The sequence below is a fragment of the Hemicordylus capensis genome, chromosome 10, assembly GCF_027244095.1.
Source record: "Hemicordylus capensis ecotype Gifberg chromosome 10, rHemCap1.1.pri, whole genome shotgun sequence".
NCBI lineage: Eukaryota > Metazoa > Chordata > Lepidosauria > Squamata > Cordylidae > Hemicordylus > Hemicordylus capensis.
The window spans coordinates 7,879,757-7,905,586 of NC_069666.1; the positions used below are offsets into that span (position 1 = coordinate 7,879,757).

The 25,830-nt window shown below is 46.9% G+C and overlaps 1 protein-coding gene across 10 annotated transcripts in view; it reads right to left on the bottom strand.

The window, feature by feature from the left end:
- The window catches only part of NTRK3 (neurotrophic receptor tyrosine kinase 3), a 364,980-nt gene that overhangs the window by 261,151 nt on the left and 77,999 nt on the right, over nucleotides 1–25,830 (bottom strand). For all 10 annotated transcript variants that reach the window (XM_053272596.1, XM_053272592.1, XM_053272593.1 and 7 more), the window contains exons 2-3: nucleotides 20,050–20,124; nucleotides 15,272–15,343 (exon numbers count right to left, since the gene is read on the bottom strand). In XM_053272596.1, coding sequence (XP_053128571.1) covers nucleotides 15,272–15,343; nucleotides 20,050–20,078 — 101 coding nt within the window. In that variant the 5' untranslated portion in view covers nucleotides 20,079–20,124. The remainder of the gene's footprint in view (nucleotides 1–15,271; nucleotides 15,344–20,049; nucleotides 20,125–25,830) is intronic.

Genomic DNA, 25,830 nt, shown 5'->3' on the forward strand with positions numbered 1-25,830 from the left:
GAACCTACAGCTCACGCAGTTCCCACTTTTCACCCCTCATCCCTTGCTGGTGGTGTCCTGACTGAAGAACACCTCAGAATACAGTCTTCTCCAATCTGCGCAGTTCTTGGCAAGGCCAACCATATATATATTTTGCTTAGGCATACCCATTGCTAATCCCATGAGTGGCAGCTCTAGCGTTTTGAGACTTGCATTTTGGGTGCAATTTATTTAATACATTTGTAATAAATGAATAAATAAATAAATAATAGCGAGAATTCATGAGCAGCTGCTGGGTAGCGATGGGGATGGGTGGGAGGGAAGAAAATGGCGGCGGCGGCAGGGCTAGGGGCCCAGCAGGGGGGAAAGGTGGTGAACAGCAGCAGTGGGCAAGGAAACCGGTGGAGGGTGAGCAGAGAAAATGGAGTGGGGCGGGCAGGCGGAAGGTGTTGGAGGCTGGGCAGAAAGAAAACAATGATGGCGGTGGTGGGCAAGGGGGGAGCGGCGGGTGGGGGAAACAGTGGTGGTTGGGCAGGGAGGGGAAATGGCATGGGCATTGGAGAAATGGTGGTGGAGGCAGAGGTGGGGGCTGTGGGGTGGGGTAAGCGGTGGAAAACTTTAGCAGGGCTGCTCAACTTCGGCCCTCCTGCAGATGTTGGCCTACAACTCCCATAATCCTTGGCTATTGGCCACTGTGGCTGGGGATTATGGGAATTGTAGTTCAAAAACAGCTGGGGGGCCTAAGTTGAACAGGCCTGAACTAGAGGCACATATGCTCTATGCCAGGCCCACCTAGTCCCATTGAGTTAGCCACCAAACCAGAGGCATCATTAATGGATGGCCCATGAGGCAGGGCCTCTAATGCACAGCTCAGAGCCCCAAGGGTCATCAGCGAGCGAGCTCCTCCATCCATTCAGCTGACTGTAACTCCTCACTGAGGTGCTGATATGTATGGATATATAAGGACTACATCAGGACTGTACTATATGGTATAATTGTATGACATCAGAGAAAGAGAATTGATCCTATACATTTTATGACATGCTGGTGGTCATAGACCATAATAAAGAGTGGCTGGCTGGCCGGATTGTATCTAGAACTGCTGCTGCATGTGGAATCATGCATGGGAGCAGGGCAAGAAGTTGCTCCTACAGGTTATAAGGAACTGCCTTAAGGACTCTTGCATGATCGCTAGCCGTGGTGCTGAACTACCCCTATCCTGAAGAAAGGGCCTTAGCTGAGTGGTGGAGCCACCATAACATTGGCCAAGGAGGAGATCCACTCTGTTCACCCCCTCTGATGAGGAGTGACTGTCCAGGCAGCCCTCACACCATGATGTAACTAAGCATAAATATATGGATATGAAACAACAGTATATTCTCCTCTAGTTCAGCCTTTCCTGCCCCTTCCTCTTCTCTCCCTTACATCAGATTTAAATTGTGAGCCCACTAAGGAAGAACCTTCTCTGCTTGGAAAATGCCATGTTTTTATCATCATCATCATCAACATCATCGCCATGTTTTTTAATTTACTACTACTACTACTACTACTACTACTACATAGTTCTGCATGCACAAAGTTCCTTCCAGGTTCAGTCCTGAACTTCTCTGGGTAGGCCTGGAAACAAAACCTGACCTGAAACTGCGGACAATCACTACTAGCCAAGTGTTGACAATACTAACCAAGATGACCCACTGGTTTGATTCAGTATAAAGCAGCATCAGACGCTCTGAAGGTTATTCACATGTGGAGATTTTTTAGTACCCTTCACAGGTTCTTTTGCTTGCTTGTTCCTTTTGATTTTTTTTTGGTTGTTTTTCTTTTGCTTGTTTGCTACTTTTGATTTGGTCTTAAGGGAGGAGTGCTGGTCTTGGGGTAACAAGCATGAATTGCCCCCTCTGATAAGCAGGGTCTGCCCTGGTTGGCAATTCAATGGGAGACTGAATGTGTGAGCACTGAAAGATACTCCCCTTAGGGGATGGGGAAGAGCATGTGCGTGCTTTTCCCAGGTTCCAAGTTCCCTCCCTGGCATCTCTGAGATAGGGCTGAGAGAGACTCTTGCCTGCAAACTTGGAGAAGCTGCTGCCTGTCTGTGTAGACAATACCGAGTTAGATGGACCAGTGGTCTGACTCAGTATAAGGCAGCTCTCTGTGTTCCTATTTTAAATCTTGAACCCTGCATCTTGGCAGACCGCATCTTCTTCAGCAGGTGCCATCCAAGAAATGAGCATCTCCAGTCTCATATCTTCATCCACATTACCACTAAAAAGTCCTGCTCACAGACCACACAGCCAACAGAACCCGAATGACAATGCAGTACATGCAGCTTCATCCCTGGGATGACAGAGCCTATAAAGTGGAGGGGGTGCTGATCGTTTTTTTAAGTATTCCCACCTGGCTTCTGTTGAACTGCATAATTCTCCTCTTGGCTTTTAACACATACACATATATATAAATAAAAGGTGTTTCTAAACAAAAAAGAATTGAAGGTGGCGGGTGGCGGGGGGACCCTTCCATTCCATAATAAAATTTTTATATTTCTAATAAAAACACAGTAGCGTAGAAGTTATGGCATATTAAATTCTTGCCTAGTCCTGCACGAGGTGCGAATTAATATCCCATCAGTCAACACCTTGTCACACCTTATTGCTTCCACAACATAGTCTCGGAATGTTTCTCTTTCCAAAGATGCAATGCTTACTTTCTAATCTCCCCTCTCCCAAAACACATTGGTAAAAAGAGGACATTTGTATACAGCAAAGTAGACGGGTATCTGATTGTCCAACTTCCCAAGTGTCTCTTCATTTGTTTAAAAAAAACAAAAACAAATAAAATTATCTCCATTTGAACCAATGTTTGGTTTGCATTCTCATTACTCTAGCTGACACAAAAGGGAGGAGCAATATTTATGTATCATACGGCTTCTCTTTCAGCTAGGCATGAGCATATTTCTTCGTGATGGACCAAATGTTACATCAGAAGCTGCCTTATACCAACTCAGAGCCTTGGTCTACCTAGCTCAGTATTATCTACATTGACTGGCAGCAGCTCTCCAAGGATACAGGCAGGAGTTTCTCCCAGCCCTAGCTAGAGTAAACTGGGGAACTTCTGCATGCAAACATGCTGATGCTCTTTCATGTACAAAGGCCTTTTGAAGGGACAGCCTGGTATGAGCGGCCAGCAGGCCAGTGGAGGGACAGCAGGGCGGGTCAATGCCTCCCCGCTGCAGCACATTCTGTAGTTACCACTCCCAGAAGCAATTCAAAGATACCTCTGCAACTCTTGTTTTTAAATGAAGCAGTCAATGGGTCACAGGGGGATGGCACCTCACCCCCTGCTGTGGGCTCTGCATAGCAAATTTCCCAGTCCTCTGGCACCTCTTTCTTTTTAAAAAAAAGGATGAAAGGAAGCTCTCCTCCCCTTCCCCGATACAGGTCAAATCAATTTGGATCGGTTCGATGCGAATTGGGCTGATTCGATTCAAATTTGAATTGCTCGAATAGCCAGATTCAAGTTGAATCAATTTGAATACCAATCAATTCACACATCCCTAATATAGATGCATACTACTGGTGATTCACCAAACTAAACTAAACTACACTAAACTAAACTACAGACAGTAGTAGTATCGTATCTGTATATTACTTCTTACAGATAAAGGATATTAATACAGAACTCTATTGATGTCTGTAATTGATCTAAGGTCATAATACATTTTGATGATGAATACAGAATTCTGGAATTGGCCAGCAGAGCTAGATTAGACCTGGTCAAGGCAATAAATTAAAACTCCCTATTTTACAGGGAAGGAATACTGAGGCTGAGAGATAAGAAATTAACAGAAAGCCAGGTGTGGAGAAGAGTGAGTTAGTTTGACTTGCAACTGTTGAAGTCTGTTCCAATTAGGAACCTTTGCTAATCTACTGCAAATGACCCGAAGATCTACAAGGAGATAGTCATCTACTTTCTGCTTGCCCCTACTCCAAAACACCATATCAACACCAATATTAAATCATCCCTCTTCTTCTTCTTCTGCATTATGCCAAGAGAGACTTTCGGAATATAGGTGGATAATATACATTCAGACAAAAGCCAGCATCTAGTCTCCATGATGGGAATGAGAGGAGAGCCTGGGGTCATGGCGAGGAGGTCACGAGGGGAAGACCAGATAGTCAAGTTTCTCCCTGATAAGACAAATATCATTACAGCCCCATCAAAGAGAGGCCTGGGACCCTTATCGAGGGAGTCACAGCCAGTGACCTACCAGCCACACTGGGAAGCAAACTGAATTATGCCTTTAATGATTCAGAGGTGGCTGTTTCTGAGCTTCCGCTTTGCCCGAGGCCTTCAACAGATTTGCAGTCCCACACAGCACAAATGGCAGCATAAACATCACTGCACGTGGCCCAGATGTGCGCCCGCCTCACAAGGCTTGACGGTCAAGGATCTGTAGCCCTTGAAGGCTTGGGGGGAATTAAGCTTAAGAAAGGGCTGCAGAAGGATGCCAGCACCATTAAAAAGAGCTCCCTGAACAGATGAATGCCAGTGCAGGGACTGTCCTTGAATGCTGATATGGGCTGAGAGAGTCACAGGTCACTCCGTGGGCAGTACATGAATCCAATTGGGGTTGTCAGTACTACCATATTTACCTGAACAGAAGATGATACTAAATTTAAGACAACCTCCTTTAAAATACAGACTTAATCCAGGTTATACCAGCATTTATCCAAGAGAAAGAGGACTCTGAAGTTAAGATGCACCCCACCACCCCTGCCCAATTTCTAACATCAACAAACTTTGTTGTGGGGGGACCTAGTCTCGGATTCAGGTAAACACAGTATCTCGGGGAACAAATGCTCTTTGTGATTTTTGACAAGGTCTACCCCTAGAGATGGAAAAGATGTAAGAGCATCCTTTCCACTTTCCGTGTGCTATCATGTCCAGATCATCGGACCTGCAGCAGTCAAATTTCCAATGGTGTTTTAAAAGCTTTTTAAAGTTTTGAAAACACACAAAAAACTATGTTATATTTTTATTGATGAAATGAAAATTGGCAGGAATGTCCTCCAAAGATGACTCTAGGGAGAACATACAAGCATTTGTTCATTTTTACCCTAGCCCAGGGCTGCACAACTTTGGCCCTCCTGCAGATGTTGGCCTACAGCTCCCATAATCCCTGGCTATTGGCCACTGTGGCTGGGAATTATGGGATTTGTAGTACAAAAACAGCTGTAGGGGGGACTAAACTGAGCGGGCCTGCACCTAGCCCCTGCCTCTGAGCAAAAATGCCTGGAATTTTACTCTACTGATTTGAGGGTTGGGAAACAGAAAGGATCATAACACAGATAAAATTAAGTACAACAATGCTATCGCCTAGGGATGGAGGACATAGGTAGACCATATTCAGGCCACTCACCCACCCACCCCAAAGCTGGCGGCACCCACCTCGCGGTGCCCCTTCTCAGCTTGCTGCTTGTATGGGGCACCCCTTCTCTTCCCATTGCGGATGTGCTCAGTGGCAGCAGCTGCTCCCCAAAGAAGCAGCCCGGGATAGACTGCCCTGCCCTCACCATCCACTGTCCACCACACACTTTTTGGGGCCTGTCTCCTGGACTAACCTCTCTCCTTGAACCCAAAGTACATCAAAACACACAGCACTATTCTTCTCCCCAGAGTGAAAACTGGAAGCAACAACCAGTGGGATTAAAAAATACAGGCATACCTAGAAAGCTGGATTCTATAATGCCTCGAGGCAGAACATACTCTTGGAGCTGCACATATCACGCAAATACAATTGTGACTTGATTGCTGGGTTTCCCCACCCTAGTCAGTGGTCCGTTGGATCGCTGACTGGGGAGGGGAAACTCTGCAACAGAGCTGAATAGTCCCATCCCAGCACAGACCACTCTCCCTGTGTCTGATGTGGACACAGAGTGCATGGCTTGGGCATGGATGCTAATGCACATGCCGAAATCAATGAAGAAGGGAGCTGCCAGAGGAGCTTGTCCCATGGCTGGTCTTGTGGTAGCAAGCATGACTTGTCCCCTTAGCTAAGCAGGGTCTGCCCTGGTTGCATAAGAATGGGGGGCCAGATGTGTGAGCACTGTAAGATATTCCCCTCAGGGGGTGGAGCCACTCTGCGAAGAGCATCTAGGTTTCAAGTTCCTTTCCTTGCATCTCCAAGATAGGGTTAAGAGAGATTTATGCCTGCAACCCTGCCAGTCTTTGTAGACAATACTCAGCTAGATGGACCAATGTTCTGACTCACTATATGGCAGCTTCCTATGTTCCTATAGCCTCCGGCAAGCTCAATATATGACTGCACAAGATCATCCTCTGCCAAATATGGCTGCATGGCCAGAGACACAAGACCTCAAGGGGGTGTATGCAAGCAAGCCAGTCTACAGGTGCTAAGAGGCTTTAGAAGCACATTGTATCTGTTTGTTTAACACACCTGTATACCGTTTTTACCTGGATCCAAAAAGTGGGTGTCTCCCCCCCCCAGATTTTTCCTGTTAAATATGGAATGGGGTGTATCTTGAATCTGAGTCTTCTTTCTTTTGGGTAAATACAGGTATAACCTGTATACCTGTACATATACAAAGATAAAAGATAGAATGCATCCATCTTTTAGGCATTGTTTTCAATTCAGAGTCACCTTCTATTCAGGTAAATACGGTACCACCAAAAACTTGTGTCTTGTGGGGAGTTACATAAGAATAAAAACAATTAAATCACAATTTAAAACTGAACAGTTGAAACAGTTAACATTTAAAATGTCAGCTTACAGCTAGCCAAATGTTTTGAGTAAATACATGCATCTTGAGAACTCTTCTAAAGGCTGCTAGAGATTTTATAGGCAACTTTAAATAAATACCTATCTTATTTTAACATTTATAGCCCACTCTTCCTCCAGGAATTTAAGTGGTTTACATGTAAACCACTCAGGGCGGTTGTAATGTAATCTGCCCTGAGCCACTTTAGGAAGGGTGGTATATAAATTGGATGGATGGGTGGATGGATGAATAGATAGATAGATAGATAGATAGATAGATAGATAGATAGATAGATAGGCTATGAGTGGTGTATGTGGTTCTCTTTATCCCTACAATAACCCTGTGAAGTAGGCTAGGCTGAAAGAGAAGCAACTGGCCCAGAGTCACCCTAGGGCTGAATTCCCTAGTCCTGGTCCAACACTTTAGCCATTACACCACACTAGCTTTAGACCAATTCGAGGCTACTGAGATATTTCCCTGATACTTCCCTGAGACCTGATACTTCCCACTAGTCAGAAAAGTGGGGTCAGAGGACAATAAAGGTACTGTCACACACTGGGTTTTAAATTAACTTAACAGTCATTTCTCCAGTTCTGGGGACGGTAGGATAGCTCTGATCACCCACGGAGACTTTTCACAAGCAGTCCAAATGATAATTCCTAGGATTCGTTCAGATATGAAGGAAAGTATGGCCATCGATGAAAGGTTCATGGAAGCAAATGATGTAATAAAACTTAGGAGCTGCATATCCCTGGTGGTGCTAAGTCCGCCTCAAAACCTCCCGGGCTCCCTGATCCCATAATTCATTGGCCACACCAGGCAAAGCTCATGAGGCCATCTCTGTGCCACCGAGGAAAGACAGTTTCCTTTGATCTCACCAGCTCGTGTGTCCTGCTTTTGCTGCTCAAAACTCCAAAGAAAGCGATATTTTCGCTAATCCTTTTATCCTCAGTTCCTGCGTTCAGCCCCCTCGGAAAATGTCAGGCCCCTGGCAAGAAGAGTCCCATGTAGGGCAGCAGCTGGCTGAAAACAGGAAGGGGGGCTTTGAAGAGCCAGCACAGTCTCATTCCTGGCTTGATCAGATGATCCCTGGGGTCCTTCCATCTGCCCACAACACCAAACCTCTGCCTGAGAGAACAGGAAGCCAGACTGCCAAATGGGTGGGATTCAGGAGAAGCAAGCAGAGGAGAGAAGCAAGCCAGACAGAGGCGAAGGCTCCCCAGAGAAGGAGAAAAACATGAAATAGAAAGTTGCAATGACCAGATTAGTTGCTTGGCCACTGACAATGCATGCTGAGTATCAGGCAGTCAAGTTCAACAAGGACTCCATGCCACACCTATCTGACACTCTGAGGTGAGACTAATGAAATCTTTACACTCACCGGCCTGGTTCAGGCGTAGCACAGAAATGCGGGCCCTATGTCCTCTGACTCAGAGGAATCTTTCCTGGACCTGCCAGCTCAAGTAAAGGTCCCCCAGTGTCATTAGAGCCAGCACTTAGAAAATCAGGCAAGACCCCCTAAAACAACAGAGCCTTCCCCAGGGAAGAGCAGGGGCCAATCCACTCTACTCTGGGTAACAGTTATAAAAACTGGCAGTCATCTCAAAATGTCTGCTGGAATAACATCTCTCTTCTGGCAGTTCTACTCTGATCTCTTGATCGCCTGCTTGGAGCTATCCATGGTCCTGGATCCCTACTACATTGGAAGCCCTGGCTTGGCTTGGAATAGGATAGAGTATGAGTGACTCACTGGGACATAGGAGACTAGTGCCCAAAATCTTGGAAGCTGTCTTATATCGAGTCAGGCCATTGGTCCATCTAGCTCAGTGTTGGCTATACTGACTGGCAGCGGCTCTCCAAGGTTTCAGGCAGGAGTCTCTCCCAGCCAACCTGGACATGCTGCCAGGGACTGAACCTGGGATCCCCTGCATGCCAGCAGATGCTCTGCCACAGCATTACGTCCCCATCCCCTAAGGGGAATATCTTACAGCAGACAGCACTTACATGTAGTCACCCATCCAAATGCAAACCATGGTGAGCCCTGCTTAGCAAAGGAGACCATTCGTGCTTGTTACCACATGACTGGCTCTCCACCCCATCTCAAAACAGGGCCTACAGCCAGCAGCCTTCAGCACTTTACCTACTTCACCACCAAACGTTCAGATTTTCCGTGGCAAAGCCAGCAGACTGAGTTTGATGGGTCAGGGGGCGGGCTGAGGCTACAAGAACAGACTGAATACCAGCTTCCCTGAGGAGCTAGAATGTCTAGATTTCACACAGTAATGCCAGTAAACAAACACATTTCAGCATAACACACAGTCATCTTAAATCAGAAGCAAACAAATACTGTTATTCCCCTGGTAATCTCAACACACACAGGAAAAACCATCCCTCAAAGGAAAAACAAAAGTAATTATACATCTGCACACTGTGAAAGCAAAATCTATTTGCCATCAAATGCAAACTCACTTGACAGAGGTCTGCATCGTGAATCAATAAAGCTGCATTGTTGAAAATTACTGTTTCACATATGAATGTATTACTAGTGTTGATCTGAAAGTTCTCAAGCAAAGTTTCCTGTTCCAAAAGTGGAGCTGCAAGGAAAAGTCACATGCCTGAGCCTAAGTCATTTAGAATATCTGAAGGACCACCTATTCCTGTATAAGCCAGCTGAGCAGTAATCTTTGAAGGCTCCTCCTTGGATACCACTGCCTTCTCCATTGAGGCACATTCCAACTGGAGAGAAGACCTTTTTGGTGGTGGCACCCAACTGGTGAAACACACTCTGAAGACATGTGTGCCTGGTGCTCTGATTGTTACTTTTTCGGCACCAGGCAAAATCCATCTCGTTCTCACAGTCTTCAGGGCTGTTCTCATGACCATCACAAGCCATCGTTCAGGGCTGTTCTCATGACCATCATGAGCTGTTCTCATGACCATCACTCACCTTCCACGCGGTCACTTTCCCCTCCTTTGACTTGGCTTTTAATACACACACACACATACACAACCCAAAATCAGTTTCCAACGTTGGGTAGAATGCTTGTTCTACCCAGTTAACAGTCACAAGAACAGCTCTTCCAACACTGCTTAGCCTTTTGGTATTTCGGTGCCTCACCACTTTAATTTGTAGCTGGTTTTTATCAGCTATCTCGCATTTATAGTTTCTTGTTTGTATCCTCTGAATGATTTTCCATTGCTGTTAATTGTATGAACATGTTGCATTGTGAGTGCTCTTGATACGATTCTGATAAGTATACGTTTCTTACATACACACTCTTCAAGGATTCAGAAAGGGGTCTTTCCTAGCCTAACCTGGAGATGCCAAAGATTGAACCTGGGACCTTCTGCATTCAAAGCAAATGTTCTGCCACTGAGCCTTGGCCCCAATAAACTGAAGCACTTAAAGAACACCCAATCACTAAAATTGTGTTGAAGAGGGAAGCAAAACATTTGACAGAACCAACGGTAAGATTACCACATCATGACAAGCTAGCTGCTTCTTCTTCGTTGAGAAGAACAGGATGTCTTTATTCAAGGGGCAGTTCAGTGCCCTTAAGAATTATTCTCCTGCATTTTTCACCATTGAGCTTTTACAAAGATTGTCTTTTTATGTAAGCATGTTCGCGCGCTGTCACTTAAAGCTCATGTCTGACTCCCATAACACAAGTCCACAGCTCCCGAGTTAACAAGGACCAGTAATTCATCCCTTTCTCCATGCTTTGCCTGTATAATCAGGTATCTCCCTTCAAGCAGTACCTTGCTTGTAGTGTGTACCATTCATGACTGCCATCGATTTCCATAACACAGGCAAATCTCTTTATATGTAGACTCTATGTCGCGGATTCGCATATTCACGAGTGTCTAATTGACACCCAATTTCATTATCTGCAAATACGAAAGAATTAAAAACCATATATCTGCAGTTCCTAGAGGGCCGGAAGTGACCGCAGAGGTCATTTCTGGCTGCCATTTTGTCAGGAAGAGCCATTTTGTGGCTCAATTGTTAAAAATGCATTTTTTCCACAAATTTTCTTGGGGAATATTGGGCCTGGGAGGCGCATTCCTGGGTGGGCTTCTTTATGATTTTGGTTCCAGAAACAACACAAAAGCACAGCCATGGCAGCGTCTGCATTCAGACATAACACTGCTGCCCCCAAACCTCAGGTTGGAGTGGCAAAACGTACTACAAACTGAAGGTTAAATTTGGAGTTTGGTGAGGGAAACCGCAGGTCACTTTGAGCACAAAACTGTGTCACGTGTTCAGCCATGCAGGAATGCAAACCTCTACCCCATTTTACTTTGGTTTGGTGTTACATGTGAATGGGGCCAGTATATAATATACAAGTCAAATGCATTCAGGATCTAGATCCATGATATGGTGTTCCAAAACACACACACACACACACACACACTTCACTTCTCCTAAATTTGCCCATTCATTTCACCACCGATACCAGAATAGTATCTTGTACTGTGCCTGCAGCAAGAACACTGCACTATAAACAGTGTGTGCATCAGAACAGGAAGAAAGAGAAGGGGGTGGTGTCACAAGAAAGTCAGCGAGAGAGACTAATCAGTGTCACTGGAGCAGTTGTTTGGAGACAAAGCAATGAATTCCTGGGGTGACTGGGGGAAAACAGCAATTACTACCAAGGGGGGTATTGAGGGAAAGAACAATTGATTCCGAAGGAGCAGAAGAAGAAGCAGTAAATGGCAGATGGGGTGGAGTTAGGGACTCAAAGAAGCAATGCTTTTGGAGAGATTTTTTTTCTGTGTAGGAAGAAAGGAGAAATTATGTCCAAAGAGATGGGGAACGAGATCAGAAGCAATCAGTATGTCCTTTAAGCATTCGTTCCCTGGCAATTGAGCTTTCCGTGAATAAACAGTATGCTTGTGTGTGGGTACATGTAGCTCAGAAGCCAGAGTAAAATGGAACTAGAAAGGCAGGGGATCACAGTTCCATGCATGCCTTCAGTAGCCCATACTTGTGTGCATTTCCTTGGGAATCTCATTCACTCAGCTCAAAGGATCGTGTAACCCCAGGGAATGATTGTCGTAAGAACATAAGAATGTATGAGGTCCAAGGCCCATCCAGTCCAGCATCCTGTTTCACACAGTGGCCCACCAGATGCCTCTGGGGAGCCCACAGGCAAGAGGTATGTGCATGCCCTCTCTCCTGCTATTGCTTCCCTGCAACTGGCATTGAGAGGCATCTTGCCTCTGAGGCTGAAGGTGGCCTACGGCCACCAGACTAGTGGCCACTGACAGACATGTCCTCTATGAATTTATCTAAGCCCCTTTTAAAGCCATCAAGCAAGCTCGTGGAATCAGAACCGTGATTGAGTCCTGCGACTGTGGTTCTGATAATTCACACATCACGCTGGGCAGCCAGCGGTAGTTTTAGCTCAGGTTCCGTGTGACATCTGAATTCATTCAGACTCTCCCACAGTCCTCTGCTTGGCAAGAACTGAATGCACTGGAATCTAACAGCAAAACATGTGCTGCAGGCTTCTAGTCCTCTTTAATCCATCTACAGTCAATACTGGGGGGCAGAATATACAACCCAAGTGGTTAAAAAAAAAGAGAGATGTGACTTCAGTTTTGAGGTGCTAATTCTTTTTCCCAGTGCCAGCAATTTGTGACTGAGCCACACAGAGGTAAATGTGTAAAATGTTTAAGTAACAGATTTCATAAAGGAGTCTAAATGTGCAGGTTAGAAGATCTCAATAATGGGATTCAGAAAGATGAATGGTCTAGATGTTTACACTGACTTTATCGACCCAACATTAATGAATGGTATTTTATTCATACACCTGAGCCGAAACAACAGTCTTCCCACAAATACCTGCAGTCTCCAATTTTTCAGCTATTTTTCAACACTCCTCGTAAAAATGTTTGCTTGGTCATATTTACATGCCCTCACTCTCAGTTGCCCTCAGTGACATCATCACATAGCCAAATACAATGTATTGCATGGTCCCTGGTTGGTTGGATCACCCTTTCTACTAATCCAGGAAAAAGCAGCATCAACAGTTACAGAAAAACCTTGGTGCCACATAGGGTTTGAAATAAAAATAAAAATGGAACCTTCCCACAATCACAGTGTTATTCAAGAAAAATTTCTGCCTGAACAAAATGGCTAGTTCTAACTGATCATCCAAGCAGAGAAATATTTGCAACAGCAATAATTCTTCGCAGTTACCAGAATGCCATAATCAACGCTCAGCATGGGCATCTAGTTTTCCAGGGCTAAAGAACTGAATCCACTATTTTAACAGAGAAAACGCAGCCTTCATTCGTGGTCCTGAATCTGCCCCTTGCTGAGCTCCCTTCTAGCTCGGCCATACCCTGGCAATCACCTCCGGCAAGAAGCACCCATGATGTACCCCAGTCCCATTTCACATGCCTGTTTAACGAGTCAGTAATTAAGAGCACAAGCTGTCAGCCATGTGCCCGAGGTATGAGAGGAAAGTGGCGGGGGGGGGGAGAGTCTGCTTTGCATTTCACATTCGTTAAGTGTTAATGAGTGGAACAGTTTCAGGCTGTGTGGCGAGCTGAGCCGCCGCTCCCTCCTCCCCCATGGCGTTCCCCTTGAACCTGATGCTGAAAGGGAAACTTCCACTGGCCACCTAAGGGCTGTTAATGAGGAATCGCTCATTAGCACTGCAATCAAAGTTGCTGTGGTTATTAAGACACCTACATCTGCCAGCTGCCCAGCAGGAAGGAATCATTGGAGGCTCTGTCTCCCCACCCTCCCCTTCCCCATCCCTGACCCTGGCCCCTTTGATTTCCTCCTTAATATTGCCTTTAAAACATAAGCACAGCCCTGCTGGATCAGTCTCAAGGCCTATCTAGTCCAGGACCCTGTTGCAAACAGTGACCCACCCGATGCCTCTGGGGAGCCCACAGACAAGAGATGAAGGCATGCCCTCTCTCCTGATGCTGCCACCCTGCAATGGGTATTCAGCAACATCCCGCCTCTGAACCTGGAGGTAGCTTACAGCCATCAAGACTAGTACAGTAACCACTGATCAACCTGTCCTCCGTGGATTTGCCTACATCCCACTTAAAGTCACCCAAGCCAGCGGCCATCACCACATCCCGTGACAGGGGATTCTGGAGACTGTTTGTTTGTTAATTCAGCATGTTTATACCGTCTGTAACTACGGTCGGTCTCAAAGTGGTTTACAATTGGTTGAAATATCTAGAAACGTTAAAATCAATCGTTAAAACAAATAATGAAAAACATTCAGTTATATGCTATATGGGAAAGTATTTCCTTTTGTTGGTCCTAAATTTCCTGGCCTTCAGTTTCATGGGATGACTCCTGGTTCTAGTGTTGTGGGAGAAAATTTTCTCTCTCGCCGCACCATGTATAATTTCATAAATTTCTTTTCTATCTTCCCATAGCCACCATTTTTTCTAAACTAAGAAGCCCCAGATGCTGTAGTCTTGTCTCATAAAGAAGGTGTTCTAGCCCCCTGATCATCTTGGTTTTCCTCTTCTGCACTCCCGCCCCCCACCAGTTTTACAATATCGTTTTGAGACATGGTGACCAGAACTGTACACAGGATTTCAAATGTGGCATTATAAATATTATATATTATGTAATTTTATATTGCCACCGGCTTGTCCGGGGTCTGTTTGGGAACGGGCCTTCTCCGTTGCTGCCCTTGGACTTTGGAATGCGCTCCCTGTTGAAATAAGAGCCTCCCTATCTCTGGCAACTTTTAAAAATGCACTGAAGACACATTTGTTCACCCAGGCTTTTCATTAGATTTCTAGTTTTAATCGTTCTTAACTTTGAGTTTTAAATGATTTTAACATTTTAATCATTTTTAATTTTGTTTAATTTGTATTGGTTTTTTTGTACAACACCCAGAGATGCAGGTTTGGGGTGGTATATAAATATGTTAACTAACTAACTAACTAAATATAAAGGCATTATAATATTAGCCGTTTTATTTTCAGTCCCCTTCTAGTGATCCCTAACATGGAGAGCCAGTGTGGTGTAGTGGCTAGAGTGCTGGACTAGGACCGGGGAGACCCGAGTTCAAATCCTCATTCAGCCATGAGACTTGCTGGGTGACTCTGGGCCAGTCACTTCTCTCTCAGCCTAACCTACATCACAGGGTTGTTGTGAGGAGAAACTTAAGTATGTAGTACACCGCTCTGGGCTCCTTGGAGGAAGAGCGGGATATAAAATGTATAAATAAATAAATAAATATTGCCTTTTTCACACTGCTGTGCATGGAGTTGACATATTCAGTGAGCCATCTGCCATGACCCCAAGATCCCTCTCCTGCTCAGTCACAGACAGCTTAGAGCCCTTCCATCTTCCCGCCTTCACCCTGCCTTCTAAGACATCTTAGACCCCTTCCATCATCCTGCCTTTCCTTCCTTGGTCTTCCCTGTTCCACCCTCTTCTACGCCCTGAAGCAACTGCATGGAGAATAACCTTTCCACACACAAAAAAGAGCAACAGTGCAACACAGAGGGTCAAACCTACTCACATGAAGCGCAGGTGAGGGTTCTTATCAAACGCTCGTGGCTGGATGCTCCGGAGCCCTGAGTTCTTGATTGTCCTGTAGAGAGATTGAAAAGGTACAGTGATGGCAGAAAGGTCAGTGATGGCTATAAAAGAAGTTGCCTTCCACTGAGTCATAAGAATAGCCCTCCTGGATCAGGCCCAATTGGTCCATCTAGCTCAGTCAGACTGGTTGTGGCTCTCCAAGGTTTCAGCCACGAATCTCACCCAGCCCTACCTGGAGATGTTGCCAAGGATCGAACCTGGGACCTTCTGCATGCAAAACAGATACTTTATGTATATCTCTCTATCTCTATCTCTCTTCTCAAGGTTTGCTATCTGAGTTCATGTTTAATTTCTGCTGGTTTTATGGGTATAATTGTTTTCACAGCTTGATTGGTGGTTTCATATTTTGACATGAGCTGCCTTAGATGATATTTTGGGAAAGAACAGACATGTGTGAAATAAAATAAAACCTCTCACACACAAACCAGCTTGGACAGCGTTCAAGCATAGAAGGAAATCTTCTTGCTTTCAGCCTAGGAGGGTGAAACCAAGAGTGGTTGAATTCTCAAGAGAACAAGACATAGCTGAAGGGAGAGACTAAATAAGGCTGGGCAGGCAAAGTGATTGGGGGACAGGTGATAAAACTGGGAAATGAAGAGTACACAGAGAGCTCCAAGACAAGACCAGAAGCTGGCCGTTGCCCAGGCAACCACCGGGTCTGGGTTAGAAGCATTTATAGCTGGACAAGGCCAGAAAGAACCAATGGGGTGTCTGGATGAGCAGACCTTGGGGTTGCCAGCCTTCCAGGATTAGCCTGAAATCTCCAGGTGCTACTGGAAGTAAACCTGGACGTTTCAATGGCTTGAATTGGGGTGGGGGGGGATGGGCGGGGACTCTAGGAATAGCTTCAGTCAGAGTTGGCAACCCTGGTGTAAACTGGGAGGATCCTAGTACTGGGTGCAGGCTTGCTGGAAAAAAACTACAGAAGGAAGACCCCGTAGCAGTGGCGCACCTAGGTAATTTGGCGCCTGGACCTGAAGGGTTTCAGAGCCCCTCCCCTCCACTATGAGCCCCCCCCCCGGTTTCAGCTTCATTCTTTTCATTGTAATTTTAAGTATCTTAGCTGATTTTTAGCTGTTTTGAAAGCACAGGATCCTGAATGATTGAGTACTCTGGTTCACACAATGAGCCCTTTCTCACAATCTGTGAGAAGGGTTTGACGGGCAGGGAGGAAGGTTTTGCCACCTTACCTTGCCCACAGACTGTCCCTGGAGGGCGCTGGGTCCACGGATTGTGCACCCAGGTGATCCTCCACGACCTCTGGAAGCACAGAAGGTTGGGGGCTGGAACGCATCCCCCCCCCGCCCGCCAAACTTGCTCCCTTAACCACGTTTAAGCTGCAGATTCTGCCAGTGGATTTGTGCCCGTAGCCACTTGCCTGCCGCTGCTTCTCACGAGCAGCCAAGAGTGGACTTGACTGCCTTAGCCCGCTCTTGGCTGTTCATGAGAACAGCCTCAATCATTCAAATCTAGGTTATATGTAGGTTACCAACATTAACATGATTGTGTGAACCCACGTCAAGGTGGGGATCTCAGATTAATCTCGTGCCATAAACCACCTTGGTGTGCTTCACACTATCACACTCATATCAGTAACCCACATTTAACCTCAATTCAAATGATTGTGTGAACTAAGCCCATAAGTAGCTTTAAATCAGGGCTGCATAACTTTGGCCCTCCTGCAAATGTTGGACTACATCATCCCTGACTATCAGCCACTGTGGCTGGGGGGTGATGGGAATTGTAATCCAGCAACAGCTAGAGGGTCAAACTTGTGCAGCCCTGCTTTAAAAAAACAAAGAGGTCATTCACACAATCCAAGATTGTGTTCTACCCGGTTTTGGGAGCTATGTGTGCTTCCAATTTTTGGTTGTATAGATGCAAGGTAGGAGGAAAACGTGAGTAGCCTTTTCTTCTACCTTGCTTCCACACAATCACTTGTACCCAGGTTTTCCTCCTACCTTGCTTCCATGCAATGGAAGTTTCCATGAAAACTGGGAGTACACCGCTCCCAAACCCGGTTAGGAGTTCTTGATTGTGTGAATGACCTCAAACACTTGTACTCAAAACATGGACATGCACCGGTTTGTTCATATTTATACCTCACTTTTAATCCATGATTGGCAGCCAAAGCAGTGTTCAGTTAATATTAAGAATATCTGAGAGGGCTCATTTCCTTCTCATCCGACGAAAGAGCTAAACCAGCACCATTCTCCATTATAAAAACACCTTTATAGGCCAAATAAAAGAACATCAGCTCCCCAACTGCATGCCAAGATGAAATTGGAATAAGCAGCATAAGATGCCTACATGGAAAATTATTTAGGAGGACATTTGCTTACCAGGATTGAGTTTCAGAGAAACCCAGCAAATCCTCTCTTTCCTGCTGACCTGTGATCAGATGGTAGCTACTATAACTTTGTTTTGTTTTCGCAAAACACTATAGCAAAGCTCATGTACAAAATTTGGGATTATTCAGATGATAAAGTCTTCAGGACCTTTTCTTTCTAGTGGTTTATGGCAAGGTTTCTTAACTTTGGGGCCCCAGATGTTGTTGGACCACAACACCCAGAATCCCCAGACATGGCCTTTGTGGCTGGGGATTCTGGGAGTTGTAGTCCAACAACATCTGGGGGGCCAAGGTTAAGAAACCCTGGTTTATAGCATTCCACATACATGTCAGGACTGGTGGTTTGGAGACAGAAGGGGATGGAGGCAGCCATTCAGTCCATTGACCAGTTCCTCAGACTGGTCAGATGTAGCTGTTTTTGAGCAGAGGTTCCGAACCATGCATTTCCAAATGTTGTTGGACTACAACTCCCAAGGCCATTGTGGCTGGGGATGATGGGAGCTATAGTCCAACAACATCTGCGGTCTCAAGGTTGAGAGCCCCTGCTTTAGAAGATCAGTTGCTGGAGGCTGATTGTCCCCTTGTGTCACATGATCTATTGAGCTGGTAGCTGCAGTACCACCTCTGGCCAGCAGCAGTGGTGGTGCTGTAGAGCAGCAGACTGCAGGCCAGCAATTTCTCCTCTGGCAAGCTGCCATGGTAGCACCAGGAGTCAAGCGGCTGGGCTCCACTGTGCACATGTACAGGTTTAAACTTTATGACATAGGAACACAGGAAGCTGCCTTATACCACATCAAACCATCGGTCCATTTAGTTCAGTGTTGTGTACAATGACTGGAAGCGGCTCTCCAATGGTACAGGCAGGAGTCTCTCCCAGCCCTACCTAGAGTAAACCAGGGACCCTCTGCAAGCAAGCATGTAGATGCTCTTTCACTGATCTATGCTCCCGTCCCCCAAGGGGAATATCTTAATTTTCACATGTAGTCTCCCATCCAATGCAAACTAAGGCAGACTCTGCTGAATAACAGGGACCATTCATGCTCACTACCATGAAAATAGCTTTCCTCCCTCTCCCTGATTACAGGCAGAGGCCTTTCCTGTACGTAACTAGAAAAGCCAGGAATCAAATACACTGATGATGCTATCAAAACAAGCATCATTGGTGCCATAATGGATCAATGTGATTGTGAGGAGGAAATTTCAGCAGCAGTTCACTGAGCTGCCTTAATGTCACAAAGAAGCAGGAAGGGCACAACTGTCCAGCTATGGACACAGGAAGCTGCCTTATAGTGAGTCAGACCACTGATCCAACCAGCTCAGTATTGTCAAAACTGACCAGCAACGGCACTCCAAGGTTACAGGCAGAAGTCTCTCCCAGTCCTATTTGGGGAAGCTGCCAGCGATTGAACCTGGGGCCTCCTTTCCACTGAGCTATGGCCCCATATCTTAAAAGTAAAGTGTGCCGTCAAGTAGGTGTCAACTCCTGGCGACCACAGAGCCCCGTGGTTGTCTTTGGTAGAATACAGGAGAGGTTGACCATTGCCTCCTCCCACACAGTATGAGATGATGCCTTTCAGCATTTTCCGATATCACTGCTGCCCAATATAGGTGTTTCACATTGTATGGGAAACATACCAGCGGGGATTCGAACTGGCAACCTCTAGCTTGCTAGTCAAGTCATTTCCCCACTGTGCCATTAGGTGGTGCATAGCTCATATGTAGTCTCCCATCCAAATGCAACCCAAGGCAGATCTTGCACAGCAAAGGGGACAGATCGGGCTCACTACCACAAGTCCAGCTCTCCTGCCAGAGGCTGAGATATTTTGATGGAACAGAGGAGAACGGCAGGCAGAACAGGCTAGAGAAGAGTCTGAAGGGCCTCAGAAAGGAGCACGTAGTCGCCTGAGCAGGCCAGAGTGAGGAGGGAAGCCGAAGAAAGGAGGGTCAGAACAGCAGGTGATTTAGAGGAGAATGTTAAATGGGTTTGCAGGCTAGGAAAAAGAACAGAGTGGAGCACCTAATTAGAGAGTGCAGAGATAAGGAAGATGGATTTGCATAATGGCCAATAGCCCAAACACTGCCTGAGCTTTCAGCTCGGCCTGTTAGCTGCTCACCCAGCCTCTGTAGATGTGCCCTTTAATAGGTGTTTGATTTGCAGATATTAGCAGGTGATAACCCACATCTCCATGATACAAGCAGCTGCCACTTTTTGCAGGTCAGGGACACCACCTGGGATAGACGTGTTGGGCTCCGCCCCACCCCCCCCACCCCGCCAGTGGGCCGGCAATCCCAGCTGGAAAGTTAGTCTCCCCAAGATGCCGACAACCATTTGCACACATGATACTCACAGTCTCTGGAGTCCTGTGTACAGCTCCATGTCGACAGCGTTAAGAGTTTGCAAATTCCTCCAGCTCTCTATGTGTCTGCAGGGAGAGAGAGAGAGAGAGAAAAGGAGGATTAGCCTAACAAGACGGTCTTCCAGTCCACATACTGATGGCCCAGCGTTGGCTAGAGGCTGCAAACTATGGTACAAAGGAAGCATTGACCACACCGGTACATAGAAACATAGGAAGCTGCCTTATGCTGAGTCAGACCATTGGGTAAATCTAGCTCAGTATTCTCTACTCTGACTGGCAGCAGCTCTCCAAGGTTTCAGGCAGAAGTCTTTCCCAGCCCTATCTTGAAGATGCCAGGGAAGGAACTTGGAACCTTCTGCATTCAAGCCTGCAGGTGCTCCTCCCAGAGTGGCCTCATCCCTGAGAGGAATATCTTACAGTGCTCACACATCTCCCATCCAAATGCAAACCAGGGCAGACCCTGCTTAGCAAAGGGGACAGTCCATGCTTGCTACCACAGTCCCTACTTTTGAATTAATTGGGTTCCAATTGTCCATCTCTTTGAGTGCACTTTGGGTTTGCGGGGAAGAAATATAGAAATAATATGCAATAGAGTTGTAGACACACTAGGGTGATTCTAGGAATCCAGACCCAATCCACATTGTGCCAACTGTATTTCTATGCTCCCATCTCACTGTTCTGCAGCTTTCCACACACTTCTCTGCAGCCTGGAGAGATGTCTACTTCGTAGGTATCCAGTAAGAAGACCTGTAAACAGTAACAGGTGGGTGTCCAATAATAATAGGGGTGTGCAAACTGGCTCGAATCTGAACCGGTTCAACATCAAATCGGTTCGGTCTGAAGGTTCAGGTTTTTGCTGAACCACCCCCAGTTTGGCTCGACCTCAAACCGGACACCTCCCTAGTTTGGGCGTTCAGTGAACCCCCCCTCAACTGAAATGGGGGAGGGTTGAAAGGGGGCCAAAACCAAACTGGCCCAGTGCGGTTCGGGTTTCATTCGGATTCAAACTGAACCAAGCCAGGTAGTTTTGTGCACATCCCTATAATGAGGCATGCAGATGATGAAGGGTTTTAGTGACAGGCCCATAGCTCAGTGACAGGTTATCTGCTTTTCCGGCTGAAGGTCCCAGGTTTAATCTCTGGACTCCCCAGGCAGGGCAGGGGAAGACTCCTGTCTGGAACCCTGGAAAGATGCAGCCAACCAGTGCAGACAACATGGAGCTAGATGGATCAATGGTCTGACTCAGCAAAAGGCAGCTACCTGTGTCTGAATGTTGGAACCGTGTCAGATCATTTTTTTAAAAAAACCATGTGCCTTTATTATAACAATTCCTATGAGCCCAGGGCATTCCGACAAGCATGTTATCATAGCAGGCAAACCAAAATAGACCTGTCACTTTCGTGCATCTTCTTATTCTGGGGATATCAGAGCAGGACCGACAGCTTCACAGTCTGCAGCATCGGGTTTATCTATATGATAAGGAACACTCTTAGGAGAGCTACGAGAGGGCTCCTTCCCTCTGGGCATCACACCGTTTTAATAAGCCCCAAATCTGACCTAACAGGACCCCAGCCTAAAGAAGTGTGAAAGCGCTTTGCTTTCCTCCTCTCATGCCTGTGCTCCCACCCACCCCCCACAAAAAAAGGGAGTCGACTGGGGACCGAGACAATGCCAGGTTCTCCATTGGAGGCAAAACAAGTATGCATGATTTCACAGCACTTCCAGTTTCATCACATGTTGTCATATGCAAATATTAGGAGTCCTTCCATCTCACCTTGCCCTAAGCCACATTTCGGGCCATGAGGCCCCCGTGAGGCACCGGAGCCCCAAATCCTATCAATTTCCAATAAACAAGGGAGCTTTGATTGTAACTCTGCTTTTAGGTCCTTTTTGGATATTAGCAGTCTTTCTCCTTAAGGAGGAACTCTGCATCAGCTCAGATATTCAACCTTCAGTACCCTGCAGAGGTCACTGATGGTCGAGTGACAAATGTCCCTAGCCTCTCCCTCCATGTGCCTCCTGGTCCACCTCCCACACCCAGCTGGTAAATTTATTGTCACTGCAGATGACGGGAGTTTTAGTCCAACAAAGGTAGACACACTCCTGATGTGTGTCATGTTGTTCTTTTCTACAACATGAACCTACACAATCAACCTTTACCTATGTCTCCCTTGGCCAACTATCTCAAACAGAGTAGCAGAGGGGTGGAGATCCCCACTTGTGGTAGCAAGCACAGACTGTCCCCTTTTCTAAGCAGGCTTCCCCTTGGTTTACATTTGGAGGCTATACTTGAGAGCTGTACAATATTCCCCTAAGGCAGACCTGCTCAACTTGGGCCCCCCAGCTGTTTTTTTTTTTTTTTAACTTCAACTCCCATCATTCCCAGCCACAGTGGCCAATAGCCAGGGATTATGGGAGCTGTGGGACAACATCTGCAGGAGGGCCAAAGTTGAACTGGCCTGCCCTAAGGGGATGGGGTTGCACTCAGTGGAAGAGCATCTGCTTGCATACAGAAGGTGCCAGGCTCAATCCTTGGCATCTCCAGGTAAGGCTAGGAGAGACTCCTGCCGAAAGCCTTAGAAAGCTGCTGCCAGTCACTGCAGACAAGACTACATTAGATGGACCAGTATAAGGCAAGATGCCTCCAAATAACAGCTGCAGGGGAGCAACACCAGGAGAGAGGGCATGTTCTCAGCTCTTGCCTGTGGGCTTCTCAGAGGCATCTGGTGGGCCACTGTGGGAAACAGGATGCTGGGCTAGAGAGGCCCTGGGCCTGATTCAGCAGGGCTCTTCTTGTGTTCTTAAAGCAGCTTCCCGTGACCCTTTTACAGCCCAACAGCTTTAGTGCCAGGTTGGAACTGTGTTGCAAGCTGCGATGGAAAACGCAAGCAGTGCATCCAACCCCGCGCTCTTGCATGCTAGCCAAGCAATTGATTTGTCGCCCAGGCGTCTTACACCTAGTGATCCATAGAGAAGCATTAGCTTTCAATTATCTGATCTGTTTAACATGCGAGACAAAGCCAGGATGTCAAGGGAGCTCCGGCAGACCATTCAGAAACGAACAAAGGGAAGGGAGGAGGAGATGGGTGCTGACTTCCCCGAAGCTCCTCCAAGAGGACACATCTCCCTGCTTCTGCCTTTCTCCTGGCAGCTGTCAGAAGAAAGAAAACCATGCAACTTGGACTGACAGATACTTAAGAAGTTGATAAGCTCAAGAGCTCTCTTTGAAGCCCACTTCAGCTGTTGTCTGCTGTGAAATGGCAATCGAAACACAGGTCCCGCCTTCAAGCCATTTCCAAGTTCATTACGCAGACTTACAGCAGCCTACAAAGCTAGGGCTAGTCCTGACATTTCAAAAAAGTGAACATTCAAGTGGATTTCAGGATTCTCCCATAGGAGAAATGATTTAGAGCACTGGTTCCCAACCCGGGGGCCTCCAGAGGTTGCTGAACTACAACTCCCAGCATCCTCAGGTGTAGCTGGGAATGATGGGAGTTGTAGTTCAGCAACCTCTGGAGGCCCTCGGGTTGGGAACCACTGATTTAAAATGTCCAAGGGCAGCCCAAGGAGTTTCTATAGAACAAGAGAAATATCTGTGAAGTTTCTGCCTATCTCGAAAACCAACCCACCCAACAACATAACGTATTAGGCTGGTGTTCGTGATAGAGGTCTGCACAAAACCTGAAATCTCGGTTCAGTTCGAGTAGAACTGGACTCAAACCAAACTGGGTCTGGTCCAGTTCTGTGCACACTAGAGCCAGGCCTGGTCCAACTCAGGTCTGAGCAGTTTTGGGCCCAGTTCAGGGGGTAGAGGGGGAATGGAAAAAATAATAATGGGGGAAAAGGCAGACTTGCCACCATTGCAGAGCTTCGGGGGGTACTGCCACAGCCACGGGGGAGGGAGTCTCCTGAAGTTTCCCCTCCCCTGGCCGCCCCCCCCCCATCTCAACTGGCCCATTCCAGGCCTCTGCACTGACGATGGCCATTTGGAGGTCACCACGCATGCACACTGGCCATCTGTGTGGCCAGGTCATTATGTCACTATGCTATTCATATGTAGGGAGGAGGAGTGGGAAGTGATTGTGTGGGAGGTGGTTGCACACTCTGACAGTGTTTCCTCCCCTCTCAGTCATATGCTGGGCAGCACAATGCCATTGGAGCCCGTGCCCACCTCCTGCACAACCACTCCCGCCTCCTCTTTACTAGGCTTTTGCTGGCCGATGACTAAATCTGGGAACACACACCACTCCTGAAGCTCGGCCGGAGGCTTGTCCAGTTTCCCCATCCTGAGAACCCGCCTATGGTTTCCACATCCAGCACACGTCCAACCCACAGTCTGCTGGCACAATGTCTTTCTTTTCACATTCAGAAGGTATAACCTGCCCTAGTTTTTACGCTGATTCATCACCTGCCTTTTAAATTAAACCACTGCATTTAAATACATTTGCATCTTATCCAGCCCTCCTAACAAGTAGACTCCTTGTTATCCAGTCCTCAACACAGATTCCTTTTTTGAGGATAAAGGACAAAAATAAAAGAAGGCGAGATGACTTACAATTTAACTTTTAAATGCTACCAGTCTTCAAGGCCAACGTCTACATTCCTTTTTCGTCCCCTCCTACAGATATGAACCAGAGCCAAGTTTAAAAGAAGTGTGCATCATTTTCAAGTTGTCATCACTGTGACCTACCAAGTAGACGATGGCTAACCAGCCATGTATTTTGGCCAGCTAGGGCTTGACAGCCCTCCGATTTCTACCATCCCAGGTGGGCAGCAAAAACATGGGATGAATGTCAAGCCCCTAGGCTGCCATTCATGGCTAGTGAACTACATTCCATTTAGGAACATGGGGAGCTGCCTTCTACTGAGTCAACCATTGCTCCAGCTCGTTCAGTGCTGTCTACACTGACTGGCAGCAGCTCTCCAAGCACAGGTCTTACCCAACCCTACCTGGAGAGTTGGGTCATACTGTCAGGGAACCTTTCACATGCAAAACAGATGCTCCACCACTGAGCGACAGCCCCATCCACAACATTTGGTTATGCAGCTAGGAATACAGTTTATCTGCGCAATCAATCAAAACGCTCCTGTTCATTTTTTAAGATCCCTGCCCTGCCTTCCGATCAAAGGTGGTTTGCAACAGATTAACACAAGACAAAGAAAACAACTCAAGATGAAACGCAGCTCCTGGCTTGTCTCATGGTGAGCGGTCAAGCTAGATACTGGGGGGACATGATGTTCTTCATTCTTATCCCCTAGCTTCATGGTGTTCTGGCCGACGCTACTGCTGTCCTTACAAGGCCTGTGTCAAAGTCAAACCCAGGGGGAGATCGCTCCTCCCAGGAACTCTGTGGCCAGCAGCACCAGATGCATCCCTTCCTAGGGGTGGGCCTTCTACTCAGCCAAGAGAAATGCTTTAGTTAGTTCAGAGTATTGCAGCGTTGAGCAATCATCTTAATGAATGTTCTCTCACATGCAAAGCTGACTCTGACTGAAACTATTCCTGGAAATCCGCCCCCGCCCCGCCCACGCCACCCGCAATATTTTTCACACAGTATCAAGCCATTAACTTCTCTGCCTTTCCAGAGTCACCAGGGGTTTGGTGCCGATCCCTGGAGACTCCAGGCCATGGGGTGGAGCTACCATTGGGAAACCATGCGTGGCAAGCGTGGGCCGCCCAATGGGGCCAGGGCTGGGCGAGTCGCGCACTGCCTGCCTCCTCCAGATGGGGGCAGTATTAGCCTGCAGGCTGGCTCTTTGCCACCACCAGCG